The 15,757-nt window shown below is 42.2% G+C and overlaps 2 protein-coding genes across 4 annotated transcripts; one reads left to right on the top strand and one right to left on the bottom strand.

The window, feature by feature from the left end:
- The first annotated feature begins 2,639 nt into the window (after window positions 1-2,639).
- On the top strand, window positions 2,640-8,396 carry LOC114794521 (interleukin-4 receptor subunit alpha-like). The gene is made up of 9 exons (XM_028987132.1): window positions 2,640-2,760; window positions 2,880-2,950; window positions 3,041-3,167; window positions 3,261-3,424; window positions 3,698-3,846; window positions 3,981-4,134; window positions 4,216-4,306; window positions 4,394-4,469; window positions 6,525-8,396. Exons 2-9 carry the CDS (start codon window positions 2,899-2,901, stop codon window positions 7,032-7,034), a joined length of 1,323 nt encoding a protein of 440 aa, XP_028842965.1. The 5' UTR covers window positions 2,640-2,760; window positions 2,880-2,898; the 3' UTR covers window positions 7,035-8,396.
- On the bottom strand, window positions 7,899-15,660 carry LOC114794520 (UNC93-like protein MFSD11). 3 transcript variants are annotated; one of them, XM_028987130.1, is made up of 14 exons: window positions 15,434-15,660; window positions 15,233-15,338; window positions 14,238-14,293; window positions 13,848-13,955; window positions 13,631-13,710; window positions 12,010-12,106; window positions 11,596-11,654; window positions 11,358-11,502; window positions 11,051-11,100; window positions 10,795-10,860; window positions 10,596-10,721; window positions 10,331-10,505; window positions 10,115-10,250; window positions 7,899-9,763 (listed from the first exon to the last, which is right to left on the bottom strand). In XM_028987130.1, exons 2-14 carry the CDS (start codon window positions 15,320-15,322, stop codon window positions 9,611-9,613), a joined length of 1,341 nt encoding a protein of 446 aa, XP_028842963.1. In that variant the 5' UTR covers window positions 15,323-15,338; window positions 15,434-15,660; the 3' UTR covers window positions 7,899-9,610. The 3 variants fall into 3 exon arrangements, with proteins under 3 accessions (XP_028842963.1, XP_028842962.1, XP_028842964.1); XM_028987129.1 differs by having other exon boundaries at window positions 15,233-15,660; XM_028987131.1 differs by lacking the exon at window positions 15,233-15,338.
- Window positions 15,661-15,757: the final 97 nt, after the last annotated feature.

Genomic DNA, 15,757 nt, shown 5'->3' with positions numbered 1-15,757 from the left:
AAGAGTGTATCACTATCCACAGTGAAAAAAGTCCTGTATCGACATGCTCTGAAAGGCTACTCAGCAAGGACAAAAGACATTACTCCAAAAGCGACACTTTGCAAATACACACAGGGACAAAGACCCTAATTTCTGGAGACATGTCCTGTGGTCTGACGAAACAAATATTGATCATAATGATTATCGTCATATTTGGAGGAAAAAGGGATTCACAAAATAGATTGCATATTCACAAAATAGATGGCATCATGAAGAAAGAACCTAGACAACTCGCAGCTCTCTCCTTCTGCAACAGCCCGCAACCTTGGCGTAACAATAGACAACCAACTCTCCTTCTCAACTCACATCAGCAATCTTTCCCGCTCATGTAGATTCCTTCTCTACAATATCAGACGAATCCGCCCTTACCTGTCAACCCAGGCCACCCAACTACTGGTTCAGTCCTTAGTAATCTCACGACTGGACTACTGCAACTCCCTTCTAGCTGGTCTACCTCTATGTACCATCCGACCTCTACAACTCATACAAAATGCAGCAGCACGACTGATCTTCAACCTTCCCAAATTCTCCCATACCACCCCTCTGCTATGTTCCCTCCACTGGCTCCCAGTAGCTGCACGCATCAGGTTCAAAATACTGATGCTGGCCTACAAAGCCAAACATGGAGCAGCACCATCCTACCTCACAGCCCTCATTACACCTCGCACTGCACCTCGTCTACTCCGAGCCTCCAGTACTGCTCGCCTGGTCCCTCCATCTCTGAAGGTAAAAGGAAAACATTCATCCAGACTCTTCTCCGTCTTGGCCCCTCGGTGGTGGAATGAACTTCCCCTCGAGGTCAGAACAGCTCAGTCACTGAGCACCTTCAAACGGCAGCTCAAGACCTTCCTCTTTAAAGAATATTTAGATTAAATTGTAATTTTCTTGTCAAACTTTGTGTACAGAATCTACAACAGAGTGAATTAAATAGATGTATTCATAGTTGGGGTCCTAGTGAACCGGAATTGATCTCTTCATCGATGGTAACTTGAAAGCACGTTGTAAGTCGCTCTGGATAAGGGCGTCTGCCAAATGCCGTAAATGTAAATGTAAATGTAAATGTAAGAACAGTATGTTGAAATATTGAAGCAGCATCTGAAGACATGAGCCAGGAAGTTATAGCTTGGGCACAAATGGGTCTTCCAAATGGGCAATGACCCTAAGCACACTGCAAAATTGGTTACAAAGTGGCTTAAAGACAACAAAGTCAATATTTTGGAGTGGCTGTCACAAAGACCCAATCTCGATCCCATAGAAAATTTGTCAGAGCTTAAAAGACATGTGAGAGCAAGGCGGCCTACAAACCTGACTCAATTACTCCAGTTCTGTCAGGAGGAATGGGCCAAAATTTCAATTAAACTGTTGTGAGAAGCTTGTGGGAGGATACCCAAAGTGTTTGCATCAAGTCATTCAGTTTAAATGCCATTCTACCAAATACTAAGCAAATGTATGTAAACTTTTGACTTTGAAGAAAGTAATAAAAAAATCTCCAAAAAATCTCTCACACATTATTTTGGCATTTAGCAAATCAAAATTATTTTAGGAATCCGAACAGGCCTAAAACTTTTATACAGTAAACTTTTGGTTTCAACTGTACCTACTACATCCAGTTATTAATAAATGTGTGTGAGTACTGAATGAAAGATGCAGGTGTCACAGCTGATGTTACTTTGCTGGACCACCAGAGAGGGGTGGAGACCATGAAGAAGACATAGACTGGCCTAAAGGGACAAGATGTAAATGTGGACAACAGAAACTCATTGTTGATTAATTTCACATAGTTGTAAGCCATTGCCGGATTTGATACTTGTGTTGCTGGCCTGTTTTGACACCAACCTTGACTTCTGGATATTTCTTACCTGTTTGTGTTTGACCACGAAGCTCTCCGACCCCTGCTGACATTACCCATGTCAAGCCGATCCACGCTAAAGCCACAGCAATAATAATAATACCTAACACAAGGACCCAAGGTCACCTTACAGAGTAAAACAGGTCAGGAGGATGGGGTAAAATATCGGAAAAAAGGACAGAGGAGGAGGATTAAAAAAAAAACAACCCCCGCTCAGCGGTGACGCATGCCATCAAGCGCAGTCATTCTGGTGGCCCGACGGGCCATGGCTGCCCCACAAACCCTGGGCTCTCCATGGACAGCTCCGCCCCTGCGATTGCACCCCAGGTCCTGCAGTCTGATAGTAGGCAATAGTGACACTAATCAAACGTTCTACTGCTTCCCAACAGTAACCCAGTCATTGTTCACAAAGGCACTGTTTAAAAGGGACTTTAGAGAATATCTGTTGATATCTGTTGAAGAACCGGGGCTTGAGCTCTGGACCGACGGAAAACAACATTGAATTGTTTCAATGGGGAGTTCAATGGGGAAGCAGAACTATTTTGGCTCTTTGCTGGTCATACAGGTTTATATCTTGTTTGCATCTCAGATAAACACTTGTTTCGCTTTTTGCACAGTGCTGTGCGTGGGTGTCTGCGTGTATTTCGTCGTTTAGATTCCTTGCGTTTACACTACAGCTTAACAGAGTACAGTAGTGGCATTTTGATCAGATGAGGAATTTCCACTTCCGCTTTTCCCAGACTTCCAGTAACGTGGCCACGCCCCTCCTGCGCCGCGCTCCGCGTTTCCTTCGACGCGCTTTTACTTCATTCCGCGTTTCTCACCTTGAGCGCTTCGCATGAAGGAAACAGCCGAGAGTTTACGATGAAACGGTGAGTATTAAACTCGTATAAAATACTTTATAAAATCTACTAGAACTGGTCCATTCGGTTTTAGGTGCGTGTGTAGTTGTACTTGGTCTTTGTCATGTTGGTTTTCATAACTCTTTCAGATTTGGAGGAATATGAACCATGCGCCTGGAAATTGTTCTCGTTTTCCAAGGCTTCCTCCTTGTTTTTCCTGGTGGGACATTTGATAAACGTATTTTGGATTTCGAAGTTTGAACCATTTCTCTTCTTTGAGCTGAACGTCACCTCCTTTTTACTCCTTTAGCACACGGCTTCCTGGGTGAACTGTCCTGCTCCAATGACTATGATGAAACTTTGACTTGTGCTTTTACACCGATGAGCCGGGTTGACTGCTCAGAACTTGGACTGCGAGTCGTGTTCAGCCCATCAAGGTAATTATCCAAAATTCCCCATCAGCTGAAAGCAACATGTTATTATGACAGTGATGGTGTCTTATATTAATAATCGTGTTGTTTGGTCCCCAGACTTTATTTTGGTGCTTTTGAGGTTCAGTATGAAGGTGCTGAGATAAAGTGCCAATGTAACCTTCACGTTAGAGAAGGTTTTGTCTCAAATGAAGAGTTCACGGCTGAAATATTGAAAGGAAACAAAATAGAAAGCAACTCCAGCTTCATTACCCTTGAGACGAGTAAGTGTCCTCAAGCTTCTAGTAACTGTTGTAAATGTTTGGGTAAATGTTGCTGTAAAATATCAGTAGGTCAGGGATAATCTACAATGTTGCTGGGAAAATTGTGTTTAATATATTATAAAATTCTAATATACAGATGTCAATATATCGAAAATTACAGGTTTTTACAGAAAAAGTATGTGGACAAGAGGAAGATTGTTTTTAACAGTATTATTATGTAATATTTTCATCCAACATAAAATCATCCTGAATTTATCATGTATTTGTTTGTAGTCAAGCCTAAAACCCCAACCATTACATCTGCAAATCAAATAAAAACTAACGTTGACGTAACTTGGAAGACGAAATATACTAAGGAAGATTATTTCGAAAGCCTCTTGAATACGGAACTTAATTATAGAGCTGTGGGGGCGAACGACTGGGTGAGTTGTGAGCTTTTTCAGTATATTACACCCATGTATTAATCATTTAACTGCAGCAGCAAATGGCTTTTCATCACGTAACGCCTGCACCTCTGCCTTGTACAATTAAGTGATATTTGCATTTCTTTCTGAAGGTGTCTGTTAACATCACAGAGTCCTTTAAAACCAACTTTGAGATACTGGGAATCAAATTAAAGCCAAACACTGATTATGCAGTGAGGACCAGGCTCTTGTCAAAGTACAATTTCGCATTTAGTGACTGGAGCGATGAAAAAATATTTACCTACTGTAAGTCGACGCATTTTATTGCAGTTTTTTTTAATTCTCTTCGTCAGCCCCAAACAACATCTTTGTGTTTCCATTCATTAGATCCTTCATCACCTGACATGAGAATAATCATCCCAATCCTGTGCATGATTGTGGTGTTCACAGTTTGCACACTTGGCTTCTGCTGTTTCAAGTAAGTGGAAAACTGGCAACTGACTAAACAGATTTTTGGACAGTACGGTGTATCTCTGGAATTAAATGACTTTATTTCATTCTACAGAATCAAGAATAAGACGTGGAGTAAATTCTCTGCTCCTCCCAAAATTGTCCCATTCGACAATCTCCATAAGATCCTGGTGAGGAGGCTTTGTAAGATAATATAAGATAAGATAAGAAGAACTTTATTTATCCTGAGGGAAATTCTTTTGTCAACAACATGCTCAATGCAGAAGGAGAAACAGGACGAATAAATTATATTTACAAAAAATAGTACAATAGAGCAAATATCAAAAATAGCTTAAGGCTCAGTCACAATAATGATATCACTATATCCAGTGAAATGCCCGAGATAGTGCTAAGTGACATAATGATTATGCCATGGGTAAAAGTAAGAGGGGGTAGCAGCGGCAGCGTGTGCAGGGGGGTAAAACAAACATTCAAAGACATCCAGGTGAGTAGTATTGCACATCTGAGTGAGAAACATTTGTGTTTGAATAGCCCTGAAATCACCTACAGAGCAAGGACGAGTTATACAATCTGATCGCTCCAGGTAGGAAGGATTTCCTGTGGTGGTCGGTTCTGCATTTAGCGGCTATGAGTCTTTGCTTCTTGTACTCCGATGGGCCATTATGGAGGCATGCATGGGGTGAGAGGGATTGTCCATGATACCGAGAAGCTTTTTCAGCATTCTCCTCTCATACACTTCCGTCAGGGTCTCCAGTCTGATACCCAATACAGAACCAGCCTTTTTAATCTTCTTGTTCAGCCTGTTTGCATAAGCTGACTTCACCTCACTGCCCCAGCACACAGCTGCAAAGAGCACAGCACTCCCTACCACAGAGTGATAGAACATGGTCAGCATTTTCCTACTGACATTGAAAGACCTGAGCCTCCTCAGAAGGAAAAGCCGACTCTGCGTTGGTGTTTTTGGACCAATCCATTTTGCAGTCAATGTGTACCCCCAGGTACCGGTAGTCTTCGACTACCTCCATGTCAGATCCTCTGATTGTGACGGGTGGAAGGAGGAACATGCTTCCTAAAGTCCATGATCATTCCCTTTGTTTTTGTGATGTTAAGCTGTAGATGATTTAGCTCACACCACTCAACAAAGCTTTCCACCACCGTCCTGCATTCCTCCTCCTGTCCGTCTGACTGACTGAGACTTGTACCTGAAGTCAGATGTGTAGAGGAAAGGTGATAGGATGGTCCCCTGCGGCGCCCCCGTGCTGCTCATGATGTTGTCCGAGCGGCAGCTCTTCGGCCGGACGTGCTGTGGTCGATTTGTTAAATAGTCCGTAATCCAAGTTACCAGTGGGGCGTCTACCTGCATTTCAGTGAGCTTATTCCCCAGCAGTGATGGTCTGATAGTGTTAAAAGCACTAGAGAAGTCAAAAAACATGACTCTCACAGTGTTCCCAATAGTGTCCAAGTGAGAATGAGTCTGGTCCAGCGGGTAGATGATGGCATCCTCCACGCCAATACGAGGTCTATAGGCAAACTGTAGGGGGTCCATCCACAGCTCCACAATCAGATGCAGCTGTTTCAGGAGTCTCTTCAGCGTCTTCATGACATGTGAAGTTAGGGCCACTGGCCTGTAGTCACCAGGGGACGACTGGTTGGTCTTTTTGGGGACAGGAACTAAGCATGATGTCATCCAGAGTGACGGGACACTCTGTAATTTCAGAATGTGGTGTCTATGTGCATTAGTCTTACTACAACAGAACTTTTAAAATAAATGCAGAACTGTGACTCTACTTCTCACAGTCAGACTAACAGAATAAAAGAATGTGATTGGTAGTTTAGCTACACCTGCACAAACTGGACTAGAAGCCCTCTAGGGACCTGGATGCGGTGGCATCTGTCTTCATGTAACAAGTAATAAGGGATCTGAAATGTACAGAGTTGTAAAGCTGCCAACATCACCACTCAATATGGCACCAGTTGTTTATCTAAAAAGACGTAAAAAGATCAAATGGAAAAAGTGCAACACTTACAAGCTGAGGCCGGCACCCAGTCTGGCATCCATCAGTTAATACATCAATTTATGTGCACTGGGACAAGGACAATAGTCTGATTGAATGGCCTTTGTCAAGAATTTACTGCCTGTGTCAAGAAGTGATTAACATTTTAACTTTGTTAACTCTAAAAGCAAGTGTTTTCCATCATTGATTTTTTCCTATTTCCGTCCTCAGCTCCTTATTCCTGTAAAAGAAAATCTATCCATCATTGTTATCAGCGATGGAAAGAAGAGGCATCCAGAAGTCATCCGCAATCATTACTGCAACCAGCCAACTGAGGCAAGTTCTTCTTCAACATCAATCTTGGGCTCATCGCCGGATTATGCTCAGGTTGGTCCCTCAGCGGAGGTGGACAGTGGAGGACAGAGCAGAGACAGCAGCCTTTGTTCATCTGAAGCAAACACTCAAAGGACCAAAGACTCTTCCAGGTCTTCAGCATCATCGTTTGAAAATAAGGCATACCCTGCACCTCTATCAGTCCACGAGTCGTTCTTCATCAAAGACTTCCAACCAATCATTCCAATGGGCCCAACCTTCCAGCCACCCAACACTTCTTCTATTCTGGCTCCAATGGAGGATGGATATGAGAGCTTCAGTAAAGCAGTCAGCCAAGGAGATTTCAGGTTAAACATGGTTTGCACCGAACCTGGCTTGTCCGTTGTGGATGAATATCAGGCTTTGTGAAGTTGTTGAAGATGGAAAATACTAAATTCACTCAACGCTTTCAACATCTAGAAGCAAATAGAAGGTAAGAAAAATGGACATGGTCTCCACAAAAGTAGGGCCAGCAGGAAGAGTGTAGTCTTTAGTCTTCCAAGCAACTGCTGGGTGTGTTCCTCAACAGCGGAGGCATCACTGGAAAGTTTTATTACTGCTTTGAATCCTGCAGTGTTAATGCAAATGGGCAAAGCGTACAGATGACCAGTTACATTTGCATACATGTAACACTGGCAAAAACTTTTCTAAAAGCTTTTGTACAAAATACCTAAATCTAATGGGAGTGTAAGAGATTGTGGCAAAATAGCGCATATTCTTTGTTTACTGTAGATTCTTCACTCATTACTTGTCACTATGTGTCAATGTATTGCATTAAAAATGCATATCAGGTTCCGTGGAAGTAAGGCCCCTCCCTACTCACAAAGAAAAACAAGTAAAAGGCAGCCATTGTAATTTGATTGAATCATAGCTCAAAGTTGAACTTGAACACATATTAATATTTCATTTCAAACAGTAAAGTGTACAGTCTTCGAGCTGCAGGGCTAGACTGAAAGAAAGTGAAGTGATTGTCATTGTGAGATCAATGAATAAGTTCACGAACTGGCTATTTTCACATGATTTCTAACAATATGAGTTTACCTTCTTTTTTGTTAATGATATTGCTTGCAAATCATGTAATTGTAATTGCAAGTACAGGAAAATAATAATACACTTTCAGTTATCAAAATCACTATAAACTAAATAATAGGCATGGGGACAAAACATGTATAATGTGTAGAATATTCTGTTACAGACTGTATTAAAAAAAAAACACACACACCTCACCTTTCATTAGAGTTCTATTAATACTTTAATACTGTACACACACACACATACAAAAAATGTTTTGCTATGAATATTTGCAGTCATTAATACAATAACAACCATTAATCTGGTGCTGGTGTCTATTTATTTTAAGCTTCTCTCCTAGCGATAGCCCCAAGCTGTACTAATAGATAGATTTTTGGCATGTCTGAATAGCTACACATCAGATGTATATTCACATTGGTCAAAATATAACATGATACATAGCGATTTGGCATTTTCAGTGGATACAATAGACAATTAATGTGTAATATTAATGCATATGAAGCAAGTTACATTTACATTACATACACTGAACAAGCATCATTCAATGAAACAGAAAATAAAGAATAGCTAAAAATGACTAGAACATGTGATATGACTAAAAAATAGAACGTATGACACATACTTGTGTAATATCAGTTCAATAACATAGGTTGTTTGGAATCTAAATCTAAAAAATTTTATAAAGGCTATTAAGTCATAAAATGTTATTCCAAAATCCCCTCCCTCACAGAAAAACTGCTCAAGTTTATAAAAAAAAGATAAATTACAATCATAAATTACTGATACAATTAATATATGTTCATGTTCAATAGCCCTGAGAGAGATGGTGGTGGACTGCCATCTACAGCATTTTGGGGGAACTAAAAGAAATTCACGTTGTAAAAATAGAAATGTATACTTAAAAAACTTGAAAACATAGAGTTAAGATGAAAATGGAACCATTGCTTTCATGACAAAGTAACTGTTTTACACATACTTTTAAAGGTACTTTTGGTAATAGTGCAAGTTTTCATACTCATTTCAAATACCATACAGGGATGGTTCATGAAACAGGTTTAGCATAATCTTGGATTAAATCACTCAACATATTGGGACAATCTGGAGAACATGGAGACATGTAGGTGACAACTCAATCTAGGGGTCTCAAATCTTAAAAAAAAATATTTAGGAAATTTTAGGAAAGTCTCTCTTTGTGAGACTATTTAATGGCTAGAAATGGCGATGTGTATAAAGAGTGCCGTGCCCATTCTGTTTGCCGTTCAGAGAGCAGCAGCTCTGATGGTCTGATCTGGAATTTCTCATGCTTTGTCCACCCACAGGATTTCCCACGCCTCCCATAAAACAGAAACTCCACCCACAGTCATGGATTTGAAACGTGCAAAGAATTGCAGTTGCTTGGTAACTGGGTGTAAAAATGAGCACAACTGTATGAGCACAAATGCGCGACTCTGAAGAACCAGAGGGTTAATTAAAATTTTTTCTGGAAAAATGCCCACTTAGGCGTCTCTCCTCCTCATTAGCATTTAAAGCTACACACACTGAAACGGCGCATCCTGGTGAAATCTCATTGTCGGACTGGCCAAAAGTGGCTGTGACTCTGCACCACGGCTGAATCCTGAAAGAAACTTCATATACAGTGTTAGGGGACCACTGAGACCGATATAAAAGCAAAATAAAATTAATGTCAGGGAATCTTTAAAGTATATCAAGGTTTTTGCTGAAAGTCCATAATTAGTCACTTCCTCATTAAGTTTAGACACCGCTGTTGAACACCAGACCTAAAAGTAATCCTTCCTGTACAGGATTGAACACATCTGATTTGGTGCTTCTTTAGTGTTAAAAAGTACTTATTTGGCTTTTTTTTGGCAATTGTATTCCATCCATCAGGGTGACTGCCAAAGTCTTAAGAAGGATCAATAATCCTGTAAATCGGCTGAGACGTTGTGCATCCTCTCCACCACAAAGAAGCAGAGTGTGCCAAAGAAGCCCAGGATGACCATGACCGTGAGCTGCCAGCTGAGCAGCAGGTAGCCACTGTAGAAGAAAGCCACTGCTGCAAAGATGGACTGATGGAGAAAAAAAAAAAACTCACTTAGTCCATCACAATACACACAGTGAAGTGAAAGTGATTGTCATTGTGAAACACTGCAGCACAGCACACGGTGTCACAACAAAATGTGTCTTCTGCTTTTAACCATCACCCTTGGTAAGCCGTGGGGAACCATGACAGGCACCCGGGGAGCAGTGTGTGGGCACGGTGCTTTGCTCAGTGGGACCTTGGCGGATCGGGGTTCGAACCGACAACCTTTTGATTATGGGTCCGCTTCCTTAACCACTAGGCCACCACTGCCCATAAATTGACACCATAGATGATCATTTACCGCAGTTCTCATAAATGTGTGTTTTTTTTTTCCTACCTGAATAAATTTAAAAATGGCAAAAGCTGGAGAGCTCTGTTCAGCGTATATTCGACCCAGGATGCTGTATAACTGAGTATTGAAACAACTGTCACCAAGACCAAGTAGGAAGCTGCACAGAAGTGCAATGGAAGCACTGAAAAGAAGAAGAAGAAATAATATTACATTTTAGAATTACTGAAAGTTGCTTTCAGCGCTGGCTGAATGGGAACATACCTTGGAGTTAAATACGGCTTCTGCTGCGTGCTGGTGTAGAAAACCACAGGCGCATCATCTGGTATGTTTAGGAAGATTAAGTAAAAGGCGACAAAGTGCACGACCATCCCCAAAAACACCACTGACGTGCGCCTGAAGCGGTTGTTCTTGCACACGAGTCCAAACAGCCCTCCACCTTGCAAGAGAGACGGCATGAAAACATGTGAGACCATGCCGAGATAAAACAGAACACAACGCAAATATTATTTTTGGACTGCAAGCCCACCGACAATCTCTCCAACTCCCACCACAATGCCAGAGAGCCCAATAAGGCCTAAGGCAGAGTCACCGAATTGTGTTGTGGCCCCTATGCAGGTTCCAAACACACCGCTGTAGAAGGAAAGCTCCAGGCCTGCGAAGGAGAGCACACACAAACCAGTCACCCCATTCGGTTCCGGAACACCGACCAGTTTGAATCAGTTTACCGCTGTATGCCATGCAGGAGCTGAGCAGCAGGATGGTTTTAGTGCCTAACAGCTGCAGAATGGTTCCTGGTGGGAGAGCACACAGGCACAGACACACACATTACTAATTATTAAAAAGATCAGTCTACAGGGCTCTTGGTATTAAAGTGACAACACACACACAACATGGCATTTCGGTACTAATTTCATCGTGGAGTCGCTTGTAAAGGTTATCTTGCTCTGCAGTGCTTTGGACGTAATGGAAAGAGCCACTTACTGAACTCGGCCTTCGCCTCATTTACAGCTGCATTCACTCTTTGCGTGTACCTGTAAAAACACAAAATGATCACAGGGGGTAAGATCGCAAGTATTTCCGGACACAAATGCCATGAATTACAATTCTTCATGTGTTTCAAAGAACTGAGTGCCATCACAAACATCAATATTACATATTTAATAAATTCATACACACCGATCCATAATTTGGAAACTTATCGTTTTTATTATCGAAAACCCTCAGCGAACTTCATCATCAGTTTATCAGCAAGCGATTAGCAAGAGAATCCACCATTCATTTTGATTACCTAACTCGAGCTGAAAGCAGCGCCTGACCCTCCTCCTCGGTGAGGGCTTCCTCCCGCTGCCAAGCCCTTCTCAGCGTGAGGAAGCTGAGCGTGCCAAGCACAGAAATGACCAACAGAGCAATAAACAGAATTCTTCTGTTGGCGTCTGTAAGGAGGGGGACACGATGCAGAACATTACACAGGCAAGTAAAGAGACGTGAGACGTGCACATTCGGTCAAATATAGGAAAAGGAAGAACCTGTGATTTCAGTTTTTCCTGTCCAGGCTAAATAAATGTACAGATTTCCAAATAGCATACTGAAAAACACAAACATTTCAATCATTAAACATGCAATGCAATAAAAAAATGTATACATGTATAAGTGATAAAACTGCTGCCTTCAATATATACAGAAAGCCAGAAATGTATTAATATTTGAGCTGGCATTTACATCCCCAATTTTACAGTTGTTTAGTATGTTCTTTTGTGAATAAATGGGACATTTGCATCTCACTCAGCATTTTACTTTATGCTGGAACTTGGGTTGTATGATGATCTCTCAATATATTCTGACATTATGACAAAATTCTTATTTCTTACCATCATGTTGATTATTGTTTTGTACTAAATTTGAGTTGAGGGGTACTGAATACAAACTCCCTCAACATATACCTGCACTGTAAAAAGGCCCAGAATATTCCAGTATTTCTGTTGATTGTGGAGACATCTGAGTTTTCCACAAGTAAGTGTCCTTGAGCAGTCCACAGCACTGAGAAGACAGACAGGTTAAAAAAAACAACAACACTTTCTTTTTATTCACTCTTTAATGAGCATCTCATGAATTGGCTTTTGACAATGACAAAAGCGAGCAAAGTAGTCATGGAAGTAAAACTTCACTTTCTCCCTCTACAGAAAATACTAAATGTTTTTCTTATAAATCGACTCCATCTTAGTCTCCATAACTGCCATAGAGTAGGTGTGTCCAAACCATCGACCGGTAGTGTATTATTTATTGAAATATCAATCCTTAATGAGTGTTACGTAACCCAGCAGCAGGGAACACATGTGATGTAGAATTTCTTGATGTCAGTCCCATGCTGGGATAAATGGGGAGCGTTGCGATAAGATGGGCATCTGGCGTCAAACTTTTATTAAATCTTTGTGTGGACAATCAGAACGGCTGATCTGCCTAATGGCAGAAGCCGAAAGGAGACACCAGCAATGAGTCTCAAAGGTCCCCCTGTTTTTATCAATGGGTGGTAGTAGCCTAGTGGATAAGATACTCGCCTAGAATGGGACAAATGAACCAGAAGACCCAGGTTCAAATCCCATTTCCTACCATTGTGTCTCTGAGTCCCTAAGTTGCTCCAGGGGGGGACTGTCCCTGTAAATACTGATTGTAAGTCGCTCTGGATAAGGGCGTCTGATAAATGCTGTAAATGTAAAAATTCTACTTTGTGAGATATAGTCCTGCAGTGGCTAGATATGGCGATGACAGGCGTCCGGGGAGCAGTGTGTGGGGACGGTGCTTTGCTCAGTGGCACCTCAGTGGCACCCTGGCGGATCGGGATTCGAACCGGCAACCTTCTGATTACGGGGCCGGTTCCTTTACACTAGGGACCTTTAAGTGACTCATTACAGTCGACCCCACCACAGTGCTCAGGGTTCCAAGACCTGTGTTGAGAACAACATTAAAGGTGTAACAATCAATTGTTACACAAAAAACACTATACACAGCTCATGCTGAATGTACTGAAGGCCATTCTATGTGAACAGAAACATCTAAGAAAAGATTTAGACCTTCCAAGGTCGATGACATGTGTAGCTGTTCCCTGGATATTACATATAATGAAATTAAGTAATCCAATAATCACAGATCAATTAAAGGAGCCAGTCATGTGCTTTTCAGCCAATCAAGATCACAGTATCTCACAGACGTGGGTACACCCCTCACGCAAAGATTTAATTCATATCTTTCCTTACTGAGATGTCACTGTGATAAACTGCTGGCAAAGCATTTACCAGACGCCCTTATCCAGAGCGACTTACAATCAGTAGTTACAGGGACAGTCCCCCCCTGGAGACACTCAGGACACAATGGTAGTAAGTGGGATTTGAACCTGGGTCTTCTGGTTCATAGGCGAGTGTGTTACCCACTAGGCTACTACCACGCAGACAAAAGTGAGCACACCCCTTTAGAACTATTCAAAAGTACTGAAATTATGATGAGACATGTTAGTGATAATAAAAGCTTGTGTGGCGTCGCTATTGATTTTTAGAGGATAAAACTTACTGGCAGCTCCTAAGCCGATTAGTAGTGATGTCAAGTAAAAGGACCAAGATGAAGGATTGATGAATACAGCAATGTAGCCACTACAACAGAAGAGTTAATATGGCGAAAAACAAAACTTGACATGGTTAGATTTTAAAGTGTTAATATGAACTGAAACGCAGGCCGCCCTGGCAAAGTAACTCACTGGGAATAATGTCCCTCTGCCCCCGATACTCACCTATACAGAATTCCACTAATAATCATGGTGAACTGTGGTCCCACCACAGCCACAATGCTTGGGGCCAGAAAATTTGAAAAGGAAAAAATTCCATAAATAATTCCAAGACTGTAAAGAGAGGACAAGTACACACATTATTACTTGTATATCACTTTATTGTGATAGATTAATAAATAATTCACGATCAAATCCCACTGTATGTGGGAACATTTTTCTACTTGAACTTTATCAAGACACTTTTTCAAATGTCACCAGGATGTGACGGGGCGAGAACGTAACTTTTGCCCAACTTTAGTTTTGGGAATAGACAAAACATATTTTTCTCTACAGACGTGTATTGTTAATTCAACAACCCCCAAAACATAAAAACTATTAACAAATCCACCTTACCTGTGATATGCACTTCCGGTAAACGTGCCATTTTTCAAGCTCTTCACTACAGTTTGCTACAAGACAAAGAAAGGAGGGAATTAAGAACATGGCCTCACCATATATATGTCGGTCGTGAATCGACAGGCGAACCTGACATCACCGTGTTGTAGTTTGGCCGAAGGGAGAGAAAAACATGAATACTAGTCCCTCACGGCATTCATTTTTTCACTGCCACTGTGCAGATTGTTAGCAAGATACTGATTACTGGAGACGGAATTCTGGGAATAAAACATGACGAAAGATCCTGTCCAGATGGTCCTGTCCATTGATCTTGGCAAATCAGATGGTAGAAGCAATAAAACAGCTCTTCTAATGGCAACTTGGCTTCTGGAGTGGTGGTAGCCTAGTGGGCAACACACTCGCCTATGAACCAGAAGACCCAGGTTCAAACCCCACTTACTACCATTGTGTCCCTGAGCAAGACACTTAACCCTGAGCGTCTCCAGGGGGGGACTGTCCCTGTAACTACTGATTGTAAGTCGCTCTGGATAAGGGCGTCTGGTAAACGCTGTAAATGTTTATGTTCTGCCTTAAATCAGAAGACTGTCGGCAATAAACTCGCGGGAAAGCACTCTTGCGCTATAAACTATCAACGGGCACAGAGAGGGAGGAGAAAAAAGAAAAGATCACGCAGGAGGACTTTAACAGAAGACGGATTATTCCAAGTGAACTTGATGTCTCGATATCTCCATGAGACCACGGACAGGCCGAATTGGAACCACGAGACGCGCCTGACCCGCTGTCACAACGGCGGTTTTCACAGCGGATTAGCGACGAGAGCTTCGATAAAATCCTGATAAAACTTTCCGGGGGGGGGAGAGGTCGCGTTGATGTCTTTGGACGCCACGCACAGTTTATTGCATGCAAGCATGTTCGCTTATCATCGTCGCCTGTAGATTTATAGAGCTGATGCATTGGGAGGAGCAGCAGGAGTGTTTTTCCCCAGTTCTTACTTCAATGTTTCCACAGGTTGTGAAGGCAGTGAAAACGAACAAAAATCCTATCCCAAGTACAACGACATTAAACGTCCGGAGGTCTGCCATGGCGCAAAATAATCCACTGGGGGCGGGAAAGAAGAAGAAAAAAAAGACAGTAATAATAACGCGTCGCGACCAAACCCGCTTAATATTCCCATAAAGTCATAATCCCCATACGTGCGTCCAACGCGTCGGGAGCGACTCGACTCCTCGACTCGGTTTCCAGTCCGGCTCTCACTCGATCCGCGGCGTTCGGGAACCGAATCGGACGCCGCTCCGACCCACCCATTGGCTAGAAGTTACTGGTAGGCGACATGTCGTCACCGTGTGATTCAGTCCCAGCGATTCGGGTCTTCGCTCTGCTAACGGATGGGTGGTAGTGGCCTAGTGGGTAACACACTCGACTGTGAACCAGAAGACCCGGGTTCAAATCCCACTTACTACCATTGTGTCCCTGAGCAAGACACTTAACCCTAAGTTGCTCCAGGAGGGGACTGTCCC

Source organism: Denticeps clupeoides, chromosome 7 (genome assembly GCF_900700375.1).
Source record: "Denticeps clupeoides chromosome 7, fDenClu1.1, whole genome shotgun sequence".
Taxonomy (NCBI): Eukaryota; Metazoa; Chordata; class Actinopteri; order Clupeiformes; family Denticipitidae; genus Denticeps; species Denticeps clupeoides.
Note: the sequence above shows the minus strand (reverse complement) of the source record. Positions and strands in the feature narration are given on the sequence as shown.

Bases quoted from the DNA above. Each gene is read 5' to 3' on its own strand.
- LOC114794520 (XM_028987129.1), bottom strand. From the start codon at position 15,322: ATGGCAGACCTCCGGACGTTTAATGTCGTTGTACTTGGGATAGGATTT. The intron at 13,956-14,237 runs GTAAGGTGGATT...CTCTCTTTACAG, and splicing joins ACCGGAAGTGCATATCACAG to TCTTGGAATTATTTATGGAA. The intron at 10,506-10,595 runs GTGGGCTTGCAG...CTCTCTTGCAAG, and splicing joins GGGAGTTGGAGAGATTGTCG to GTGGAGGGCTGTTTGGACTC.
- LOC114794521 (XM_028987132.1), top strand. From the start codon at position 2,899: ATGCGCCTGGAAATTGTTCTCGTTTTCCAAGGCTTCCTCCTTGTTTTT. The intron at 4,135-4,215 runs GTAAGTCGACGC...TCCATTCATTAG, and splicing joins TGAAAAAATATTTACCTACT to ATCCTTCATCACCTGACATG. The intron at 4,470-6,524 runs GTGAGGAGGCTT...TTCCGTCCTCAG, and splicing joins ACAATCTCCATAAGATCCTG to CTCCTTATTCCTGTAAAAGA.